Source organism: Ambystoma mexicanum, chromosome 4p, assembly GCF_040938575.1.
Source record: "Ambystoma mexicanum isolate Mex_15411 chromosome 4p, UKY_AmexF1_1, whole genome shotgun sequence".
Lineage (NCBI taxonomy): Eukaryota > Metazoa > Chordata > Amphibia > Caudata > Ambystomatidae > Ambystoma > Ambystoma mexicanum.
In genome coordinates, this window is record NC_090927.1 from 968,249,633 (window position 1) to 968,274,423 (window position 24,791).

Genomic DNA, 24,791 nt, shown 5'->3' on the forward strand with positions numbered 1-24,791 from the left:
TAATGGGCACTCCATTCGAACCACTTCACTCTTGTGCGCTGAGATTTCTCACGCTTAAAACTGTCCTATTGGTAGCACTAACATCTGCTCGGAGGGTGAGCGAGCTACAAGCTCTCTCCTGTAAACCCCCACGTAAAATTTTACACAAGGACAAAGTTGTCCTACAGGTGAAGCCTAATTTCCTCCCAAAGGTGGTTTCTGAATTTCATATTACTCAGAAAATTACCTTACCTTCATTCTACCCTCCTCCCCATCCGGGGAAAGAGGAAGAAAGGCTACATAGGCTGGACCCAAGACATGCTCTCAGCAATTACATCAGCAGAATGGCTAGGATCAGGCAAGCAGACCAACTGTTTGTAGGATATTCAGGTCACAAGTTGGGACTACCCATAACAAAACAAACCATCTCCAGGTGGATTATTTTGGCCATTCTGGAATGTTACAAACTGGCAGGGAAAGAGCCACCCCAAAATCTCTGGGCTCATTCATCCAGGGGTATCGCAGCCTCCCCCCCTCTCCAAAGAGGGGTACTGGTGCGAGACATATGTGCGGTTGCCACATGGTCGTCCGCACATACATTCACAAAATTTTACAATCTGGATTCCTCCACTAGTCAAGAGACCAGATTTGGCAAGGCCGTATTACATTCGGTCCATCCCTAAAGGGATGCATAACATTCTCACTCCCACCTCCAATTACATGCCACTGCTATGGGAGTCTATCAAAGATAAGGAATACGTCGGAGGACACAATCCCTTCGAAGAACAAGTTACTTCTTACCTTGTAACGTTCTTTCGACGGGATGTTCCTCCGACGTATTCCTTATCGCCCCTCCCATCCATCCCCGCAGAGATACTTCCCTTGTGGCTGCAGCTTACGCTCCTTCAAGGTCAATAACCAATTCAGACATGACTTATCTTATGCTACAAAACGGAACTGAGCAACAGACGCAGCGCGTGGCTATTTATGGGCATGGTGACGTTGGCGCCGATACGGTGGCCGTCGAGGGACATTGACTCAGCGGACGTCGACGCGCAGCACCCTCTGCAGAAAAAAATTCTGAGGCCAGCGAGCTGGAAACGTATTATCAAAGATAAGGAATACGTCGGAGGAACATCCCGTCGAAAGAACGTTACAAGTTAAGAAGTAACTTGTTCTTCTGGTCCTTGCCAATGCTCCTTGCACGAGTTTGCTTCAAATCCGCCCATGTTTTATTTTTTGGAAAGTGTCAAAATGTATGTACATAAAATAGTCATATAACTTAGCACCCACTTGACAATTCAGACTTGGCACAAACATTCAAGGCTGGAGCTATAATCTTTCTGAAAACGTTTGACCACATTAGTCTAACAACAACAAAGTTATAAGACTTCTAAAAATGTTGTGACCCCCCTCTAATTTTGCCCCCTCTTGACAAAATCCAACCAAACTTTGCAAAGACATTCATATCTAGGTCTAAAAATGTTTTACATACGTGTGTGGAGATTCGTCAAATGGCATCACATTTGTAAGCCTTTAAAATATTTTATAACTCACCCCCCCCACCCCCCTTCAATGTTGTTCCCTTTTGACAAAACAGCACCACACTTTGCATAACCATTCAGAGTCGGGGTCTAGAATGAAATTCCAAAATGCAGTTTCATTGAGTGGCACCAAAGTTATAAGCCATCCAAAAACTGGTTTTCACCAACCCTGTAATGCAGAAATGGGCATAGATGTTCCCGGAACATCCCCGGACTGCCCCGGACATCCGAACTGTTTGCGGACATCAGAATTGAAAAAATGACCTGTTTTTTGGGTTTTATGAGGCCATATCCAATCCCATCCTCATCCTCATCACCCCTCAGCTCCCCACAGATTGTTTAATTAGATTCACAAGTGCAATGCTTAATGTTTTCACCAGTGTTCGCGGACAACGGCTGCTGTCCACGAATCTAACATTGCAGACGTTTCCACAAATCTGACACACCTGAAGCTTTTCACCATCCAATCAGCGGGTGCGTCTGATGTCTGTGGACATTATGCTGCCCTCTGGACCAATCGGAGGCCCGTCCGCGGACCTAACAGGGAAGTAAGTCTGCGGAACGGGCCCAGATATCACTCATTTGTTCTTACCTACTATTTGGTCGTTTAAAAAAAAAAAAACTACTGGACCGATTTAAACCAAATGTACGAAAGCACGCTATCGGGACCAAGCCGCCACTCCTGCTGCAAATTTGGTGAAAATCCATCCAGCGGTTTGGGTTGTAGGCATGAGCAACATTTGTTTTTTCTATTGAGTTTATGGGGAAAACCATACATTTTGACCGCTTCCCGCACCCCCCGCATGAAGCATCACCAAACTTTGCAGAATAAATCTGACTGAGCCATATACTTTTTGCAAAGTTTTGTGAGGATTCTCCCTGGGCGTGAGGGGATTTGGGTGGTGAAGTGGGTGGATGAAGTTATAAGCCACCCTAAAAGTGCTCTTCCTATGGGTTAAGCAAATTAACCATAAATCTGCTTAGAATCGCATGCTGTGCATATAGTCCAACATCTAGTGGTAATCGCGAGGTATTGCATGTTTTTTTTTTTTTGAAGATCGAAAAAGGGATGTCGACCTGGGTGTGCCTGTAACACTATTCCCATCGTGGCATGTAGTGTACTCATGATTCCTCACACATTGAGGTCCCCCCGGTTATTGTGAGATGCTTAATTCTCAACATTTCTCTTAGAGAATGCCTTTTCTTTCTCTTCCCTCCTCTTGCCTCCCCTTTGGCGTTGAAGGAACATAGGCATCTTACACATTCTTTTCTTCTGTACTCTCACACATTCTCTTCAGGTTCCCCCATGGCAGAACAAAAATAACCGGACGGACCGCGACGCGTGAGGAATCATGGGTACACTACACGTCACGATAGCGATAGTGTTACAGGCACACCCAAGTCAACGTCCCTTTTCGATCTTCGAAAAGAAGATGCAATACTCTGTGATTCCCACTAGATGCCAGACTATATGCACAGCATGTGAATCTAAGCCGATACAAGCACCAGAAATATGATTACAGTGAGTAATTGTATGAGATACATTTTGTGTGTGTGTGTTGTATATGTATGTAAGGGTTGGGTAGCAGGTAGTGTATGAGGTGGTTAGGATAGGGTGACCACATGAATACCCTTGTTTGAAGTGGTTATGTAGTTCACGCCCTGCTAGGGGCTGCCTTGGGGAAGGCGCATCATCTGGTTCCTCCTCATGGGTAGGTGGCACAGATAGGTCGAAGGGGTCTGTTTTGTCTGTTCACCCTCCTTGGGGGTCCCACATTCTCACCATCCAGGCAGGATGGGTTGGCGGAACAGAACTCTTGGAGGGGAATCATGCCAGAGTAGGAAAGAGGAAGGCAGGATTAAGTAGCGTAAGGTTGCTAAAATGTATTTGTTTGAATAAAAAGGGGTCCCTGTGCAGGCTCTAAAAATCTACTCTAGTGTCTGTTGTCCATCTGAGACTGGAGGTCTATAACAGAAAGGGGAGGTCTATAACCGAAAAAAGTAAACTTGGCGGAGGGGAGATGAAGGTGGTGGATGGGCAGGAGGGTAGCTCATCTCCTGTTGCAGGGGGGGATAACAACTTTAATCTGTAGGTTTCCTAGAGCCTGTCTAGCTGGTCTGTGGGATGGGGGAGGTGGCCCTTCCCTGGCCTCCGGGTAGGGTTTGTACAGTGGCCTTGGCAGAAATCAGGCTATAATACTGTCAGTAGATGAGCTGCTGGTACCATAGTAATGCTTAAATTACTTCTAGTGGTAGTGCTGTTACTCTGTTAAAAGTAATAGCACTACTACCAGCTGTAGCAGTAATCTTACTGCTTTTGTCAATAGTACTACTACCACTGTTGCAGTAGTAACACTACAGTCTATTACCAATAATAACACTAGTACATATCTATTGGTGGGGCAGGATTAGTAGGTAGTATATTTAGGTTTAAATTAAGAGCATGCAACTTTTTACTTAGTCTCTTTGCTGGTATAATGGATCTGCAGTTTTACCTAATCTCCTCCGCTGATGTCACTTCCTCTTTAAGGGCTTAAAAGAAGCTCACAAAATGAGACCGCTGTAGCAAGCAAATTGCTTACAAAATGTTGGAAATATAATGGATGGTAATGTTTCTGTTGAAGGGAAATATGTAGGCAATCAACATTAACATTTTGGAACATCATACTTCAGTTTTGTTAAATCTGTATGTTCCCTCGGAATAACATAATTGTAAATTAATTATACAATCTCTGGGTGGGTGGCTGAGGCTGAATCCCCTATGCTATGATCTCCTGTACTTATAATTCTGAGGTATGTGCATGTTCCGAGTTATATTTCGCCTTTCTCAGTTTGAAGCCACTGTAATTTGTTTGCATTTTATTTTAGCTAATTCGACTCCTGCCCCTTCTGCCGCCCCATCTCCAAGTGTGCTTGTTCCAACCACCTCCACAACTGGTAATGTATTTACTTTGTTTTTCAGTAGCACTTAAAAGTTAAAGTAAAATGAGACAAATGTGTCTTAAGAACAGCCTTTGCTAATGTTTGTGTGAACTTAAAATGTACTTATCCATGGTTTGATTTGTGATAAAACCTATGATACCACTTGGTGTGGTTTTACTTTGGGCGTAGAAAAGAGGCCGGAGTTGGTATGCTTCTGTAATGTTAGATGCAAGGTGACAAAACTGTCTACAGGTAACACATAATCAAGTGTCTAATTGATAACCAGATACCAATTAGATAGAACATGAATACATTCAATTCAAATCCTGTAAGTGATTTATACAATAAATGTATTTTCATTTAAAAAATCCATGAATGGAATCTTAAAATGTCATACTTCAGATGTGGTTTATCAAATACAAAAGTAAATATCCAACAAGCATCTATTATTAAATAATAAATGTTTAGTATAATAAATGTCACACGTGTACAGAAAAGAAAAAAAACTGCAAACACCGCAAGAAAACTCTCATACACTCTTTGGCCTTGAATAATTGTGCTGGTGATGGCAGAATGAACATTGGCCCCAGGTTTGGATACCTATAAACCTTATTCTCACACTAGTATAAGAATATAGGCAAGAAATGAAATGGGTGTGTGAAATAAAGCCGTGCTACTGTGCTAAATACATCAGTGGATGCAATGGGACAAATGTGTGCATTTCCTTTTGTTTGCAGAAGTTTTAACCTTTGTAATGACTACCAATTTATCAAGTTTTTAACTTGATACAAACCCTGGAACAATTTAATAGGGAAACATAAACCTACTAAGTTAGAGCCAACCGTCTAGCAGATCACACCTATCAAATTATCATCCCCCTTAGATCAAGCTATTAAGAAAACCTCCTTGGTCAAGCTGATTCTCCAGATTAAAGATGAGGTTTTGGGATATACTGGTGGGGAATCTGGTGCAGGAACATGGAAACCGACACGCTGAACAGAAACAAAAATAATAGCACTATTGATTACACATATGATTCATTGAAAGGTGAACCAAATAGACCTGTGGTCCTCTTCATGGGACTGTCCGTTGCACATGATATATTCAAAGTTGGAGAGGACCACTAGGTCTTGAATAGTGTCCCACGTATGGCTTCTTCTTTGGCTTTCAAAGTCTCAGGATTTTTTTTTTACCTGTTGCCAAGCTCTGGTGCAGCCGCAATGTGATGTCTGGAATCAGTTGAGACAATACATAGACCTCTTGGAATAAGGAAACTCATAGATGTTTTGGGATGTTTGTGTCCAAGACCAAGTCCGTTCTACTAATGTTCACCCCATATCTGAGTTTCTGCTGCTTTCTACAGCATGTGTGCAATTATACCTGTAGTTTGGTTACACACTTAACAATGATCACTGCACTCTCCATCAGGCCCTTAACTCATTCAGGGCGGCACAGCTTGACGGGCTCAAAGCAAAGTGGGAAAGGGACGTAGGACCCCTGGAACCTGAAGATTGGGTGGAAGCATTAATGTTCCCCAGGGAAATTGGCATAGAATCCAAGCTCAGACTAATACAGTTGAGGATCCTCCATCGCTCCTATAACACTCACGCGCCGTAATGGCCAGATGGGGTGGAATAGAAGACGGGACATGCATTCGATGCAAAAACGAACTCGCCACCTTCTACCATATGATATGGGACTGCCGGGTGATACAGGCCTTCTGGGTGGACTGTATTAACACAATCTCAGCCGCTCTGGCGACACCAATCCCTAGGGATCCCAAGATGACACTCTTGGGCATCGGGGGGGAAGTAGATCTATCTAAATATGAGAAATTGTTTCTGGCAATTGTGTTGGGGGCAAGCAAAAGACTTATCGCAGCCAATTGGGGATCTGCCGACCCACTGAGCCTAAACCGCTGGAGCAACGAACTGGACAGGTGCGCAGCCACAGAGCGCCGGATTTATAACGCACGGGGCTGCCCCCGTAAATTTGAAAAAATATGGGGAAAATGGCTAGATCTCCACTGAGACCTGCGGGTGGGGGTACATGGGTAGTACTGCTGGCACTGTTTGCCGGCGTCGGCCTATTGACGTCCCGCGGCCCTTGACCCAGGGGGCCCATGCTAGTTGTTATTATTGCCATGCTGCCTTCATCCTATGTATACCGATGATTCATGTCTCATCCATGTTTGTTCCTTTAAGTTGTGTTGTTTAAACTCAATAAACAGAGTTATAAAAAAAAAAACAATGATCACTGTCTTGGAGTTGCAACCTGTACATTTTTGGCAGGGTCCAGTAGAGTTTGCCTCAGGTTGGGATCTAGCTCATCATTGTGTATTGCACTACACAGTTAACCTCATTTATCTTCATAATTCCAGATCCTATGTTTTCTTCAGTCTTTCATCATACTGTGAAGAATTTTTCATTGGGACTCCACAATAGGCCCACCAGTCTGGGTATCTTGCCCTCCCCAACCCTCCATGCATAGTTCCTTTCTTAGGCTTTACCAACATCCAGTTTGCAAGTTCATTATTCTCCTTAGGGTGTTCAGCGAGGCTGCAGGACTTGCCAGCCCATCACTATTTCTGGAACTAAGACACCTACCGAAAGATAAGGTTTGTGTGTTTATTTACAGAAGTACTCAACAAAAGATAAGGTGTCACAATGTTGTGAAGTGAAATGCTACAGGCGGCAAAAGGTACATTATGGGATAATGACTTACATGAAGGTTTGGGTCATGGGGGGCATTTCTTTTGTGACATGTCCACAGTTCAACAAAAAGCCTAAAATTTGTTATAACCAAAATCCGAATTTCAAAAGGAGTTTCCAGTGTCGCAAACAAAAGCATCCATGCAAGGCTTTCTATCTCAAGGGAGTGGGGTGTGGGTGGTGAGAGGTCTCTTCTGTCCCATTTGTATTTGTGAAAAGGGTGGTTTTGGTCCTCATTATCCTTGGTCTTTTCCCAATAATTCTGCCAACGGTGCGAACTTGGTGCCTGATTCACAGAAGCGTTTTTCACAATCCCATTGGAAAATGTTCTTGAATCAGGCCCTTGCTCTTCTTGCCCTAATGATGTTAGCTCCATATTTTCCGAGAGTGTAATCCTGGTAGGTTCAGTTAACCCTAATAAAGACGTTCCCAGTGTCAAATGGGACTGCCATCACTGTTTCTAGTCTATCTTGATAGTTGCCTGACTGCCTTATATTACCCAGCCCATTCCTGCCCCTCATATAACATATTCCATGCTTAGGAATGGTGCATTATTTTCCCTATGACTCATCTCATTGCAGTGATCTTTGCCATACTTTTCATGTACACATTCAGTAGTGAAATGGGTGGATGACTTCCATATGGAGTGGTGTCTTTGATGGATTTGGGAATGAAGTGTTAAGAGCTTCCCATTGTTTCAGGTATTGACCTACATGCTTTTCATTCATTGAACAGCACTGACCATATTGGTGGAAGATGTGTGTAAGCCGCATAGAATTCCACCGACAACCCATCAAATACAGGGACTTGCCAAAGTGAAAACAACCTATACTGGTGTAGTTACTTTGCTTTCTTCTACAGGATTCTCCAAATCTCCCCCTATCTAAATTGCCTCATTTCAAGAAATTGCTATTTGTGAAAAGTAATTGTGGTCATGCATAGATGACTTTGGCTTTCTGAGTAAAGTTCCTTGTAAAAGTGTTTAAGTCATGTATTCCCTCACTGGTCACAGGTGGTCAAGTAGCAACCCTCTCAGAAGCATGTGTTCTCTTATCTTGTGCATCGCTAAGCTTCCATGACCGCCAATCTTTTCCTGCCTTATTCCTGTCTTCCCAGAAGGCCGCCTTACCAAGTATTGCTTTCCTCTCTGCTCTTTTATCTAATTACAAACACAGTCATGCTCCAATATCCTGTCCCCTTTCCTCCATACTGCATGGGCGTCCCTCGCTAGGGACGGGAGATGGAACCTTTTTCACCAGAAAAAACCTTCTTCCTTTTTAAATTTAGAGGCATGGCCTTGAAAGCATGCGCTCCCCTGACTCTGCCCACCGGCACCACTCCCCAGTACCCTTTTCTGCATCGATGGGAACGGACCGCTTTCAACAGCGCTCCTGGGTTTGGCTTCGGCCTTGTAATTCCCTGTGCTATTCCCCGGATACTATCTTTTGTTGTTTGTCTTCTATTCTTTGGTCTTAATTAAGTACTCGGTCCTTTGGCACCACGCTCCTCCCCAGCGCATGTCGGCGTCAGCGGGCTTCAGCAGGTGTCCAGCCTGTGAAGGACTCTTCCCTACGTCCAACCCCCACGCTCTTTGCCTCCGCTGCCTTGGCCCGGATCACAGCTGGGAGGGTTGTACAGCGTGCGATGCGCTTACACCACGCGTTCTGAAGAAAGATTAGCTCGGTGGAGTGAGCTCTTCAAGACTTCGCCTCCAGAGGACTTGAAGGACTTCGTCAGACACAAGTCAAGGCCCCAGGTAGAGCCGCTTTTTTCCATCGCACCCCGTAGGGCGACTCCTTCCCGAGGAAACGCCCGAGCGGGAGGGACTGTTCAGGTTCTTGCACCAGCACAGGTACCGCGGCTGATTCATCTGCCGACCGCCAGGCCGAGGGGTCGCAGATCCTTCCGTAGACAGTGCTGAGGGACCGCAAGGTTCTTCTACCGGGTGTCCACCTGAGGGGCTACGCTCTAGTACCGGACAAGTGTCTGAGGGGGTGCCTGTATGCAGCACTATAGCTGACACAGCCAAGGGCAATACGCCTACCAGGCCTCGTCCTGAAGAGCTCCACCGCCAAGAGTCCTGGAGTAGGCCGGGCCCAGCGAGGCAAGCACCACAACGCTGACACGTGGCATGCAGCCTGACAAAATGGCCACTGCGCCAGACAAGATGGTCGCTCGTCCAATTCCGCCCCCGGGTGCGGAGCAGGTGGGAGAAATAGTTCCTAGCTGGGACTGGTCTTCACCAGGTACGTGGCCTACAGGTTATCCTTCAGCGTCGCAGGGCAGATTTACCCTGCAACCAGCCAGCCAGAGTACGCACAGGCCCTAACAGCTGCCCGCTACTCTGTCAATACCACCCAACCAGCCTGTGAGGACAGGTTTTTTGAAAAGTTCCTCACACTCATGAGGTCTCCTCAGATGGGGGGCGACCGTTCGGGATGTGATCAGGGACATGCTCCCTCTGGTCCCACTGCCAGTGCCTATAGTCATTCTTCCTATGGCTTCAGCACCTCAGGCCCCCGCGCAGCCCCTGCTACCCCCGCCGGATCCTTCGATTTTGGCTCCCCTGCATCCCACAGTTCAGGCGGTACCACAACCGCCCTCCACACCAGCCACAGGCTCCGGTCCACACACCGCAGCCTTCGGCGTCCAGCACTCCTCCACCCAAGCTGGACCAGCCGGACACCCTAGTGGACACTGATGAAGATGAAGCCTGGACACCGGCTTCCACCCATCCCCCAAGTTATGAAGCAATGTCGGCATCAGCGCCGCTTCCGGCTCCTCTGGCCAGGTCACCCAGATATTCCTTGCCACTTTTCTGCTCCTCTGGTACCAACTGACCCCCGGGTAATTCTTCCTTCTCCCTTATGGTATCAAAATCCTTAAGCAAGCCCTCCTCGTACAGATTTCCCCAGGTGTAAATGTTGTCTCTTCCACAGTCCTGGGCCCCCCATGGCATTAATGTCAGTTCTCCATGAACACACTATTTCGTACTTGCCAAGAGTGAATTGTCACTTACAACCCATAGTGACATATTTCCCTCTATCTTGGCAGTAGTCCACAGACTGAGGTGGGATTTTAAAAAAGTACAGCTCCTACAGTTGAGCTCCTGAGTTGGACCATTTTATTTCTCAGGAAGGACCCTCCACCTGACTCATTAAAAATAACAGCTGCAAGAAAATGTGCATCTTTTGCATCATCCTCACTGGCTCCTGCCCTCCATCATCCCCTGACAAAAAGAATTGCAGGATAGACTCGGACTGAGAGGACCTTCCCTATTGATCAACATGACCATTTTCTGTGGTAATCCAAATAGAAGTTAGTGGAGTACATAAAACACAAGGTGTCTTACATGGTCCAAAGTAAGTGACCAGTGCCTCCAAAGATGTAGCTGCCATGTCCACCAATGTCCTCTGATGTGGCCTTTCCATTCAAAGAACATGATGGATCAGATTGACCTGCCAGAAGGGGACTTTCAATGCAAGTTATTTGCCTCCCTGGTGCTCATGTCGCTGAGGTTTCTTGCATGAAATCGGTTCGTTAACTTGCAATCTGTTGACTTGGGACTTTTGGAGTTTAAACATTGGCTTTGAGGAAATAATTGTGACCGATGCAGGCACTTGTTGTATCGCTATTACCTTCTACCTTTTCACCAGCAAGCTAGGTCACACTACCAACAGATTTGAGACTAAAAGGGGCAAGAAGCAACCGACTGTAGTGGAAATGCCAACCTTCGCCCTAAAATGACTGGTTAGCACATTCCCCTCTCATGAGCACCCCTGGTAGGAGTATTTAATGGCCCTTATCTTTTTGAAAAACCTAACCAAAGACAAATGGGTTCTCAGCATTGTGCAGAGTGGCTAGGTTTAAAGATTTGCCAACAATTTTTTCAAAAGAGGCAATTCCAACTCACACCTCATCCAAGAAAAATCATACCCCTCTGCAATGGAGGCAAAAGAAAATGTTCAAAGAGCTCAACATGGAAAAGGATCTACTCATGATATTTTCTTGGGGTGAAGGAAACTGATTAGAAATGCCCAATTCTGTATTTGGTTATGTGGAAGCTCTTTGGCATTTAAGAGCTCTCACCTACACAAGCAGCACTACACTGCACCTGATTCTACACTGAAAATGTTGTGTTTCCTTGCTGTTTGATATTTGTGGCATGTAGGCTTACAATGATTCACTCTGCACATTGACCTTTTGTTCTGGTTGCAGCTTAGAATCTGGTGCATCATAGAAGTCATAAAGCATGGGGAAATGAAAGTTGCCATTTAATGAACCACTTTCATGAGTGTAATATGCTGATCTCTCACGAGCTGCCAGCGACTTTGTCATAATCGCCTGCATCTGTGAGATGACCCTCATGCATGCTCTCTCATTTCTGCTATGCAGTATTGGGAGTTTTCTCGAGTAAATCGACCCACAGTAAAGTTTGTCCAATCACTGTACCTGCTAAACTTACATCCCAGATTGGTCAATATACTACAGTATTTTGTGCATGCGTTTGATCAGTGTCTTTGATTAGCTTTCAAGATTCTTCTGAATGCCTGTGGTGGTCTAAGCAATATGCCTCATTAGTTTACACCTTCGCTAAGATATATGATTGCTAGAGCTCTGACCAGTTTCAACCACCTGCGTCACTTAACGAGGCAAGGGGAGTACTATAGGAGCAGCTGAAATGTGGACAGGTCTTTCAGGTGTGTGCCATCTGCTCGCAAGTCAGTAATCTTCTAGGAAGTGGCATAACACCGGGCATAAGACACGGGCACTAAAGTGTACATGTGTGATTGCGATGAGCCATTATGCTTGATCTAATAAGTGTTATAAAAAAAATACAAATATTGTAACACAACACAGTAGACTTTTGGAAGTAAACAGTGGCCCACTCAATCGGGCCTTCCCAGTTACCTTTTTGCAGATCCATAAGTAGATTTTTCCTTGCCAGTGGCTAGTGAGATTTAATTGGACCTCGCATTTTGGCGGCACAACCCTGAGCTGTGACTGCCAAGTCTGTTCTATACTCTTACGTCCTGTCCCCTTCCCGCCATACTTATGGGTGTCCGTCCTATGTGTACCCGACTAGTACACATTTGGCAAAGCACAATGAATTTCTGTTTTACATTTTTTGTGTTGAGGGGAGGCACTGAGGCGTGGGCGTGGCAGACTCTGCCAACCGGGACCACCCGTCAGTCCTTTTCCATGTCGACTGGACGCCTGGCATGTGAACGGAGGATAGCACAGGGCAACGTGCTGGTATTGGAAGCAAGACCATGCAGAGCAACAGAGGTTTGAATCCCGGATCCGCGCTTCGAAAACAAATTGTGATATTAAGCGCATTATAAAAAAACAATTGAATAGAAAAAATTAATAGCGCACACTTCTTTACTGTGCAACTATTTCTCAAGGCCACTTTTTGGGCGTTTTTCATTTGATTTATTCGCCCACCAGCAACTTTGGTGAGTCTTTCATGATGGGCGTTGATGGTTTCAAAGCCTGTGCAGCAGCCATTTTCTGGCAGCTGACGCAGCATGCGCAGCCTGTAGTGTCTAGGCCCCCAAAACAGGTGGGTGGCCTGTTCATCTTGTCATGCGCTTTCACTGAGGACTCTTAATCGAATGTCGCAATGGAGGGATCTTTTCAAAACATCGCCTCTGTGCGAGTTGGGGGAGTTCATTTCCTCAAATTCTTCTAGACATCAGGTAAGTCGGACACGCTGCGCAAGCTGGAGGTACGACAGTCTTGTAGCGGCTAGCCACTGCATTACTGGAGTACGCTGCAAGGCCACGTTGGCTTCTACCGGTGTCAAGAACAATGAGGTCTCTTAAGGGGCTTTCATCGGAGCGATATCTGAGGCCCTTTGGTCTCGTAGCGGTGCAACCACCGAGGACCTTCCAAGTTCTGGTACTGGTTCAGTGGTACCTGAGTTGACACCTCTGCATCAAAAATCTTCTGGGCTGAAACTGAAGGTCGAGGGACATCTGCTTTCCGGAGGCACAATCTGAGAATTTTCAGTCACTAAAATCCACCGGACCTCGCCAGTTGGGTCCAACATGATCTAAACAGAAGCAGAGCTCCGCATTGAGCAAGACTCCTTGCACCTCTTCCCTTGCTTCGAATACAGGTTTGAAATCAAGCATAACCTTTCAGAAAATGTCTCACCCTGCCAAGGAGGTAACACCATTACAGCGTTAGACTCGCCTTAAAATGACTGCCACAGACCAGGCCAGACACTGATTTCTCTGTCATGGTTTCTCACTCAGCAGAGGATGTTTCAGACCTCTCCTCACCAGAGTCTGCACCATCGGTTCCTTAAAGATCTTCTCAGATCCCTCTTCCTCCTACTGTTTCCAGGGAGGATTTTGTTAGTGGATTGGTCTCTTATGACGACCTGGTCTACCTCTTAACCCATTCCATCCTCTTCCCTCGGGTTTGGAGTTCCTCCTCCAGTCAGGCAACCACCTTGCTACCTTAGACAACCACCAGCTTGGTCTCCATCGGCCTCCTCATCTTGGACTCGGTCAACGGCAGCGCCTTTGTCTTTGGAGGATGGATTTTTTTTATCATTTTTCAAGGGATCATGCACTCTGATCCCATGAAAGGTTACTTGGAGAACTTAATAAAACGAGGTGATGCCTGAAAATATAACTCCACCTCTGGCCACTTAGTGTTCCGGCCCACCCTGTTCCTCTGGTTTCGGTGCCTGTAGTTACCATTGCTACAAATCCAGTGCAACCCTCGCAAGAAGTTTAACACTGTGGCACGTTCACTGGAACCAATCGTATGCCCATCTATTAGGACATACACTGACACAGATGATGAGGAAGGCGAGGAAGAAGCCTCATTATCAGCGAAGGCTTTTCATAATAGCATGGTAGGGGTTCTGGATTTTATAGGGTTCCCTATGCCAGAACAATCGGATTCAGAATCTGAGGATATTTCAAGGGTACTGTCACTAATGTCTGACAGATCCAGCAGGAGTTATTTTCAGATTCCCCAAGTTTATCCTCCAAGCCTCCAGTCATCAGTTGTGGGGTCAGTGACTATGTTCGCTAAGTCCTAGTCTTAATTTGTGGCTCGCATTCCGCACCCATATAGGCCATCGCGTCCCTTCCCTTGTGACAAGCCAATGCTGACACACTGTTCTCAGCGGCCAATCGCAAACTATGGCAAGAAATTGCAGACTTTTAGCAATATGTTTGTCTGGACTATCTGAAGCAACACTTATTCGCAGGACATCGAGTCCTCTGCTCACCATATTGATATTGCCGCTAGAACATTGGCTATCGTGGGGATATCAGACATTCAGCTTGGGCTAGAGCTTACCCACTTCAATGAGGACGTCCAAGATAACATTTTTGACTTGCCCTCTGAGGGAAATTAGTTGTTTCACTACTCTACTGATGAGGAACTAAATGCAAAGAAAACATCTACAGTTACTGCCAAATCCCTCACAGTTCTTACAAGGGGAGCCCAGAAGTCCATTCAAACTTCCATTCAGCCACAAAGTGATTCTAAAAGAACCTTTTTTTGGGCGTGGATGTGCTGGTTTGTGGTTGCCAGGAGAGAAGGAACCAGCAGGCGGACAGCTCGTCCTGCTTTCAGAGAAGGAAGCAACAAAAAACCACCACAAGGTTTTTTTCTCTGCCTCCCCAGAATCATCCTCCAATGCTTCAAAGCAATGATTCCTATGTACACATCCACTCCTCCCCAGTCGGGGGAAGAATTTCAGCTTTCCTTCAAAGCTGGCATACCATCTCTGAGGATTCCTGGACCATGTCATCTCCCCCTCTGACTCAAATAGGATCGGCCACTCTACTTCAAAAGATTACCAACCTTTTGTAGATAAAGATGATCAAGTAAGTGCCCTCAGGAAAGAGGTTATGGCTTTTCCTCTTGCCTTTTTACTGCTCTGAAGAAAAGAGACAGGCCTGCGAACAGTATTGGACCTTTTCTATCTAAACCTATATCTAGAAATGCTCAAGCTGGTCACGCCAGCTCATATTCAGAATGCCCTCAACCAGGAAGACTGGTTGTGCGCAGTGGATCTAAAGGACGCTGATCTTTGTGTTCTGATATACTAGGTGCACAAAATATTCCTCGTATTTTTCCTTTGGCCAACGGCATTTTCATCATCTGGTTCTGCTGTTCAGACTCAATGGCACTCTCATGGCGCTCTCAGGGTAGTTACAAAATTGATGGCTCCTATGGCGGCACATCTAAGGATGAAGGGGATTCACATTCATCCCCACTTAGACGACAGGCTCGCCAGGTTGGAAACACGCACAGGAACAGCAGCCTCCCTACAACAGCTGCTGGAGCTGCTCTTCGGTTTAGTGCTCTCTATTCACCACAAGAAGTATTTTTTTTTAGTTATTATTTTTGTTTCTCAACGCAGAACATTCCCTTTATAGGATTCAGTGGGATACAACACCGGGCAGAGTATTTCTCACAGATCAAAGAATATAAGGCATACAGTCAATTGCACACTTTGAGGTGCCCAAAGTCACCTCTGTGTGGTGGTTTCAGCATCTTCTCTGCCTCATGGCGGCATCTATTCTAGCCCTGCCTCTTGCTTGCCTTAAGGTATTCTCTAGCTACATTTAGCAAATTGCTAGATTCAGGAGAGCAAGCCTCATTTGAAAATTATTAAGATTCACTCCAGCTTGAAACCAGATCTTATGTGGTGGAGCGACAGAATTAATATCATCGAGAGTTCATTTTCAAGACGCTCCTCATCTGCACACTACACCTTTCGCTTCTTCTCTGACCCAATGGGGAGCCACATTGGGTCAATTCCAAGCAAAAGCTCTTTAGTCTCCACAGCAATCCCGTTTGCACATAAATATGCTGGAACTTCTGGCAATTTTCAAATCTCTTAAGTCGTTTCTTCCTTTAATCAAGAACGTTGCAGTCCTCCTGAGAACAGACAGCACCTATGTTCTTTGTCAACAAGCAAGGCTGAGCAAGATCCCCCTCCTTTGTCATTTAGCGATACAAGTAGTTTGGGATTGGGTGGCGCAGCACCACGTATACCTCCATGCTGTTTATTTAGCAGGATGCCTCAAGGGCAGACACATTGAGCAATCTTTAACACTGCAACCACGAATGGGAACTGGAGGACACCTTTCTCCACCAAATGTTTCTGAAATGGGGTTAGCCTCAGTTGGATCTTTTTGTAAATTTTCAAACCCCCAAGTGTACACGCTTTGCACCCTTTTAATCCTTGGGGTATGCTCTCCAAATCCCTTTGGGATGGTGAGGCAGGCTGTGCATTTCCCCTTGATTTCCATTGATTCCGAGGATCCTCTCAAAGTTCAGGAGGTGGTCGAGTCATTGCACTCTTTTAGCACCAAATAGGCCAACCCGCATTTGGTACTTGTATCTACTACTACTCCGCTCACACACGTGTCTCCTCCCTGTGACTCAGGATCTACTCTCTCAGGAGGAAGGGAAGGTGTTCCACCCCTCTTAGATATCTGTAAACTTAGCAGCCTGGTATCTGAGCACCTAGATTTTGCTGAACTTGGTCTGTCGGATCTTAATATGGCTATTATGCAGGCGTGCAAGAAAACAGTCAACAAAGTCCCAATATAGGAGCAAATTGACTTCTTCTGTTTCTGAAAGCTGGAACAATACCTCAATCCTCTTCATTCTTCGACAACATCCTATCTTTTGTTTCTCACTTCGCATTGACGGGAGTTAACATTCAATGTTGTTGCACATATCGGTCAGCTATCGGAGCTTATATTAGCTCTCCAGACCTTACAATATCTACATCTAATCCGATTATCAAGAGGCACTTTCATGGTCTACTTAAGCTTTACCCACCGGTGTCCAAGGGTCACCCAGTCTGGGATGTCAGTATAATATTGTCTGCAATATCCCATAAGCCGCTGGAACCCATGTCAATGGCTGACATAACACCTGTCTCTTGGAAGACCGTCTTTTTAGTTGCCATAACCTCTGCTAAAATGATTGGTGAGATTCAGCCGCTGTCCTCATCAGAGCCCTACAGTTTTTCATAAAGATAAATTTGTTCTTAGGACACATCCTAAATTCTTCCCCCAAGGTGGTCTCTGCTTTTCACTTAAACAAGAGGTGGTTCTACCCAAGTTTTTTTCCTTCGCCCCAGTCAGAGGGTGAGAGTCCTTCATTTTCTAGACGTTGGGTTGGCACTGAAATTCAGTAAAGCAAATACTTTGTTTTTCCCCTTCTGAGTTCTGCAAACATTGCTTTATGGATACGGCAGCCATACCTGATGCTAAATTTGAAATAGTTTTCCAGCTACCCAGACAGATTAATGCTTTATAATGTCCCAGAAGTATGGAGGCAAGGGGAGGGAAGAGTAAGAAAAGGTGTCTCACTGTAGTGACGCCCCGCCCGCCGTCCTCAATAAATATTAGTCCGGTGTCTGGTCTTACGGATCCAAAGACTGATGGGTGTGGCCGGTGGGCGGGGCTTGCCACGCCTCCGTGCCTCCCAGAACACACAATTTAAAGGGGAAGTTCATGTTGTGCTATGCAAAAAGTGTATTGGTTCCGTCTAAGAAGACGGACACCCATAAGTATGGAGGAAAGGGGACTATGGACTAAGAGAAGTCAACCTTTTCTTTTTTGCCTGCAGTCCATCACGTAAATATTTGTGGATGCATTCTAGGACTTGCCAAGATTTTAACCACTCCTAGTCAAATAGTTTTAGCACTACTGTCCCTGAGAAATGTGGTTACTCATGACCTTCCAGCGAGGAAATTCACCCTCACTGCATTCATAGTGAACATTGTGGCTCAAGCCTTGAAGACTTGTTACACATATGCCCCCGAACTCCCCACACCCTCATCCCCTCTTTATATCTTTCGATATATAGCATCCTGTGCCGGGGACTGGAGTGTACACAGTACGGCCTTGCAGAACTCCCGATTACCCTCTCCTGTCCTTTACTCAATGTGCTGTAAGCAGGATGTGTAATGTGCAGACTTTTCCACACCCAAATGTTCTTGCCTGCCTGTCTTTTCAACCATTGCCTTTGCTGCTTGTAGCCATTTTTTTTCATGGCACACCCACATCTGCTTTGTCTTCAGTGTTTGGTCCCGGATGATTCCTGGGCCAGTGGCTTTAGATGCAACAAGCTTTCTCTACAGACACTCCTCCATAAATGGCCTTGCATGTTTTCTCGCCAGCCCCTCAACAGGTCTTCAGTTCATGGGAAGTAAGTCCTCCAGGATAAATACAATTCTTTTCTGATATGCCGGTTTCAGGTGACCTTTTTTTGGCTTCATCCTAATGCTAGACCCTTTCGGCAGCCCCTACTGGACTTATCTGATTGGGCCTCAACAGTGACAATTACCAGAACTGTTGCTGAGAAGTCTTTTACACCCATGTTCTCAGACAAAATTGTCGAAGTGGTGTCTTGGCATAACCACATTCCTTTTTGGAGATCTTTTGGATCCACAACGCGTACCCTTCCTTGGACTGAGCTTGTTTAAAGGTCCATGGATTGAGAGTGGGTCTTGGCACAATGTCCTGGCTGGTTACCCAAGGCTCTTTCCTTCACGTTGTTTCCCAGTCACCAGTCCTTTGGCAAAGAGTGCCACCATCATAAACTGGGAGTCTGAAAGCAACTACTCCTATTAAGCTTACAGGAGTAACCAGTGTTTCCATTAAGAATGAGATCCTGAAATTACACCCGTAGTCTGCTCCCCGCCCAACTGTTTGGAGGCGATGCTCTGATGTGCCCCTCCACTTAAAGCGCTTATAATGGTAGCAAAGGACAAATTGGCAAATAAGTGAGGGTAAAGTAAGGTGTGGTGAAAAGAAACAATATGCATCTAGATCACGCCTGTTCCAGTAGAGAGAGCCCCATACATCCCACGGTGGCGTTAGATTGGGGGGAGGTTCTCCTGGTGGATGAACACTGCTCCTCCATGTCTTTCTTTAGAAATAGCCACTGGGAACCTGCACAACAGCATGAATACTAACTTTAGAATTCCCAGGGGCCTCAGGAGTTGGACATGGCGATTTGACATGGAGAGGTTCCTCCATAATCTATATTCCCTGGTTGCAGGGACTTATTTTCACCACAGTGGCTTAGCATCCCTTTGGGATCCTCCTCCGGGCCTCAGCGGCAGACTCCAATCTGAGGCCAAGCTAACGTTTACCTTCCACAAGGCAATGATATTCGGTCATGAGGGCTTATATGGTTGACATTGTAAGGAATGTGCTGCCCACTTCACCTCCTGTTTCCAGACCCCAACCTACATATGTGCCTTCCTCGGCTCCACCTGCTCCACTACAACCAACTCCCCACTGGCAAATGGCATGGCTCCTGCTGCTGGAATAGCTGGATGCTTTGGGGATGTGTGTGTTGGTTCGGAAATGCGAGACAGACACAAAAGTAGTGTTCTAAAAGTTTGCCATAAATTCAAACTAAAAAAGGTTCTGATAAACGCCTCACTTTCCCTAACCCAACTGAGAGGTCCCCAACTAGAAAATTAAAACCAACCTAATGTCCAAAATCCTTATGGCCCTCACACTTAATACATACTTACAAACAAGTTATGCATGGAAAATATTGTTGATTTTTGGTCTCCACAAGAAAAGACAGTTTTCTAGCATTGGATCTTTCATGGATTCACATGCTGTGAATATTCCCCGTTGTCGGACTGGGAAAACCCTGGTAACTTTAGTATAGTAGTTTTCCTATGGAAAAACTTTGACACCTTGAGTGTCCTATCAACGTCGTTATGGGTGCTTTAGGCTGCACCAATGGGACGTCGAGTGTACAGCCCCGCCCCCGCAGCTTCACCTCAGATTTCAACCGTCTTCCAAACCATTGGGATTACCTCGCGTTCTCTCCAAAGAATTCATCTTTCGAGAAAATATTTCTTTCATCACTTCAGCTTTCGATGTTCCCACTCTCTCTCGTAACAAAAGTGTTTTCCGGCCCCGATATGGAACCCTCAGGTCCGAAGACATTTGTTTTCAGCCCGTGTGAGACCTGCGGCCTCAAGAATGTCTACGAAGGGGACCGGCATTCCGAATATCTATTTTGTTTATACCCCAATAATTCCATTGAAGACTGCGACGTCTGTCGGGTTGCCACAAAATAAAAAACTCAAGAACAGGAACAGATGCCTGATTTGTTGGCTGAACGATGGGGCCTATCCATCTTCAGAGATCTGTTCCTCACGCGGAGGCAGGTCATCCACTCATTTTCTCCATCTTAACCCGTCTAAAACATAGGTTCTGTTCTTTCCTACTTATACTATTCCTCCTATGTTCGCCCTTCAGCACTTCCTTTTTTCACCATCCATGCGTAACCTTGGTGTTGCCTTTGATCCTTCTCTCTCATTTGCTCTTCACATCTCTTCTATTGCTTGTTCTTGTCGTTATGCACTTTTCAACATCCGTTGTGCTCGCCCCGATCTCTTCATGCCACAAAACGTCAACTTTTTTTCTCGCATTGATTACTGATCTCTATTGCTTCTATTGCTTGGTCTCTCGGCCTCACATCTTATTCCTCTTCATTCTGTTTAGAACTCCTCAATTCATCTCCTTTTTTCATTACCTGCTTAGCTTTCTATTACATCGTCACTACTCCCTTTTGAATTGCGTCTTTTCTACCACTTCCTCCCAATTGTCTTAAAATGTACCCATGGTCTGCTCGCCCCCCTTTTCTCTCTTCCTTATTCTTGGTCTATGTTCCATCTCGCTCTCTCAGATCACATAATTCATTTCTCAACTGTTCCCAAACCCCACGCCCCTGTGCAAATGAAATGAATCCTGAAATGAGGAGAACGTGTGGCCACAAAATAATTCAGACATGTTCCTGGCTGTTGACAGGATGCGCTTTTGTTCCTATAACTGATTATCCAAGCAGATCATTTATTTTTATTTTCCAGTGCTTGAGCCTAAATCTCCTGGCTCTCCCTTCCCATTCTATTGAGCTAATGCGAGAACACCTTGACCTCCGTGCCTGTGAACTTCCATGTTGCCAATTTCATAGCACTGTTAAGTTCACCCGATAGTTTTTCAGCATATGGAAGAATCTATCCTGCTTTTCCTTCAGATTAAACACAGTTCATCCCACTCAACTAAATTTCCTGATAATTTGCAGGATGTCTCCTTCAAGAAAGATGCTCTTTATCTCATTACCTCTACATTTCTTTATAGGGTTCTCTGATTTAGCCTAGGAAAGGCAGACACAAACTTGAGGCCACCCTCTCCTTTTTTCATACTTGGGTGTCCAGCGTGTACCTCAAACTGTACGCTACCAAGGGAGATGCTCCCAACCAGCATTGAACACCAATGCATTAGGTTCTGGCTGTCCACCATCAACCTCAAAGGCTTCAGCCGCTGCAGTCACCCTGTCCACATAGACTGCTCCCTCTTCTTTAAAAAAAACATGCCTTATCAGCCACCACCCTAGTACCTATAAGATGTCTGCCACACTGCTGTATACCTCAATAAAGAACTCTGCAAATATTACTACATAACTGCCACACTCTTAAATCTCTACCCCTAGTGGCACGCGTAACCTACAAATCCAACTGCATCATAAATAAAGCTGTCACCATGCACGCTTTTTGTTTTAACTAGGCATACAAAGTCACAATCTCTAGTGGTCCCGTGCATCTCCAGGAGGCCCGACGTGACTAAAATAGAGCTGCAAAAAACCAGGAAAGTAGCATTCTCAGTCTACACCCCTGGGCTGAGGAACCTCATACATACCTTCCAAAATCAGACTTGCCCCCAGCCTCCTGCAATTGAGTCGCCTATTCAAGGGGCACCTTCTTGATCGTCCTGAACTCACCCAACCTAGTATTCCTAATGACGAGTAACCTCTACATCCCACCCCTTGTTCCAAACCTCGCTCACCCTTTCAGTACGGTTAAGTTGCCCACTAATTGTAATTATTTACCATGACCTGCTACCATAAATTGTATGTTGGTAAAGAATACTTTGTTGTTAGGACTGTCCTCCCGACACAAACGCCACTAACAATCCAATGTACTGTATGCCTGCAACCCTCTATTGATCTATAGCACTCTGTTGCTTCCCAAAGCTAGGTTTACACTCGATGAATAGCCAACATAAAATACATGTTGAAAAATTATTGATGCCCCCCACCCCCATGTATGGTTAAAGACCACTGTATTGGGGGGTGTGGATACAGGGCCATGGGCTACGGCGCAGTTCCTGAGAGCTCCTGTGATCCGAAAATGATCCGTGCTGAATATGGGCATTAAAAGCATAATGGTGCAGAAGATTAATAAGCCACTGCTATGGGAAGGTGAGGAGCGCCTGCATAGACTCTTTCCCGGGAAAATTGAGCTTGCTGGTACACATAATGGAGGTGAAGAATTGCAGCGGTCTCGGTAACTGAATTGGCAAGATGGTGCCTACCCGAACTCCTGGTGATGAACGCGCTGTGATAGAAGGATTATGGTGCGGACCGACAAAGAACAGAAGGAAGTGCAGTGCCTTTTGCTGATTCTCAGTGAGAATACCCAGCACGTCTACAGCTGGGGCACCGTGGAGTGTGTTGCAGTGAATACAATAGACTGGCCGTGGATACATTGTATCGGGCGAGAACTCCAACACGCTTAGAACGTTGCTGAAACCTCGGAGCGCGGGCAGATAAGAGGAGCATTCTGCCGGATTAACAGGAGAGGACAAACGTGCTGTATAATAATGAACAAACTTGTTCTTGGCTATCACATCAATAGGTGAGAATAAAACAGTGCACACGGACACAGAACAAATTCCAAGAGAGCAACCGCAACTTAGGTGACCAAGGAAGGCTCTTGTTGTGAAGATGGCCATAAAAGTTCATTGCCACTATTACAAGCCTGCTTTAGGGGAATACTGATCAAGTGGGTTTTTGACGGGGCACAGAGTGGCTACTTTGGCAGAAATGCACAGGATGATCTGCAGAGCACCATAAATGTGCTGCAGCACGAAGCACACGCTCTGTTGGTGATGATGAGCGGGTGAGGACTCGAGAGCTGTTACAAGCAGAAAGGGTTTATGATAGATTGGGGCCCGACGTGACATACAGTTGGACCTGATATAGTGCCAAGGTACACCTGTGAAAAGGAAAGGCCTGTGGGGGTGCCTCCTGAAAACAATGGCCTTCAAGTGGGTGGCCCGAACTCCAGACACGCAATTACATGGCTGGGGGAGCTGTGCCATCCGGATACTCCGAAACTTGCCCAAGTAAGTAGACGCTGCTGTGCGCACGCAATGGATTGCTGCAACCAATGATAGCAGTGAGTTTCACCAGACGGTGGAAGGCGAGCCGAGAGTCGAGACACTTGAAGCGGATGGACTGACACGGGGGACTCTGAGCCCTTGAGACATGGGGTGCCAGTACCGAGGTGGGGCCAGCAGGAGATGTGAGAGAGCCGATCATTAAAGTGTGGATGTACTACAGGGAGAGCTCCAAGACAACAGGAGTAGAAGCAACGCAACCCTCGGGTAGCGAAGGCTGGATTGCAGAGAGCCTTGGGCGCTCCTGGTGTGAGGGCTGTCTTCCAGCACTAGGGCTGACAGTGCATGGGAGCCTTGCAACTTGGTGCAAGAGGCAAGCCAGACTAGTGACGTAAAGAGCGATGGCGCTTAAGAGTGGCAAAGGTAAACAGCTGACGATGGGCATCTTCGCCAAACCACTGCAGTCCCCAACGGTGTCTGCACAGGCTAAAGGTAATACACAAGATACTGCTGCCTTGCTGCGAGATGACCACTTGATCCTTGACGCCATAACAGAGTTGAAATCCTCATGGGGGAGTACGATAGCGGATCTGAAAGAGGCGCTGGAAACCAAGATCGATGCGGTCGGTGTGGACGTCAACCTCCTGAGACAGGACGTGAGAGTGCTGGCTGATCGCACAAGTACCCTAGAAAGCGCTGTGAAAACCAACACGGAAACCAGCACTGTCAATGCGAAAGAGGTCCACATACTAAAACAGGTGTGCCACTTGGAGGACCAAGCAGAGGAGGCGGAAGGGCGTGCTAGACGCAACAATATCCGCGTGGTGGGGCTACCTGAAGGTGAAGAGGGTGTAGACCCTACGGACTACGTGGAGAATATGTTGATCCAGGAAATATGGGCTGGCAATCCCTAACAAGGGTTTGCTGTGGAGCGGGCACATAGGGCCCAGGTGAGGAAGCCACAGCCTGGGGCTCCGCCTCGCGCAGTTATAACCAAGATTTTGAATTACCGGGATAGAGAAAAGATCCTAGAATACTTTCGTAAAGGCGGAACGATAAACCGAGCATCGGTGAAGGTCACGGTATGCCCGGATTACACCATGCTGGTACAAAGACAGCGCTTCAGCTACGTGGCAGTAAAGAGACGATTAAGAGCGGCGGGCCTCAAATACGTGCGTCTGTATCCTGCGAAGCTTAAAGTTTTACACAAGGGCAAGGCACACTTCTTCGAAACGCAGGAGGGTGCAACGAGTTGGTTGGACGTCCACGGCTGCCCAGAGGAAGCGGACTAACCGGAGCGGACAGGATAAGTGAACCAATGCATTATTGTAGATTGCTAGATTAAGGGTTAATGTAGCGGTGTTAATGTAGACAATTTGGCACACTCATTATGTGGACTTTTGGACTGGAATATAGATGTTGCA

The 24,791-nt window shown here is 46.1% G+C and overlaps 1 protein-coding gene across 1 annotated transcript in view; it reads left to right on the plus strand.

The window, feature by feature from the left end:
• The window catches only part of CD164 (CD164 molecule), a 693,925-nt gene that overhangs the window by 488,393 nt on the left and 180,741 nt on the right, over positions 1-24,791 (plus strand). Inside the window, exon 5 of the mRNA XM_069606541.1 lies at positions 4,392-4,460. Coding sequence (XP_069462642.1) covers positions 4,392-4,460 — 69 coding nt within the window. The remainder of the gene's footprint in view (positions 1-4,391; positions 4,461-24,791) is intronic.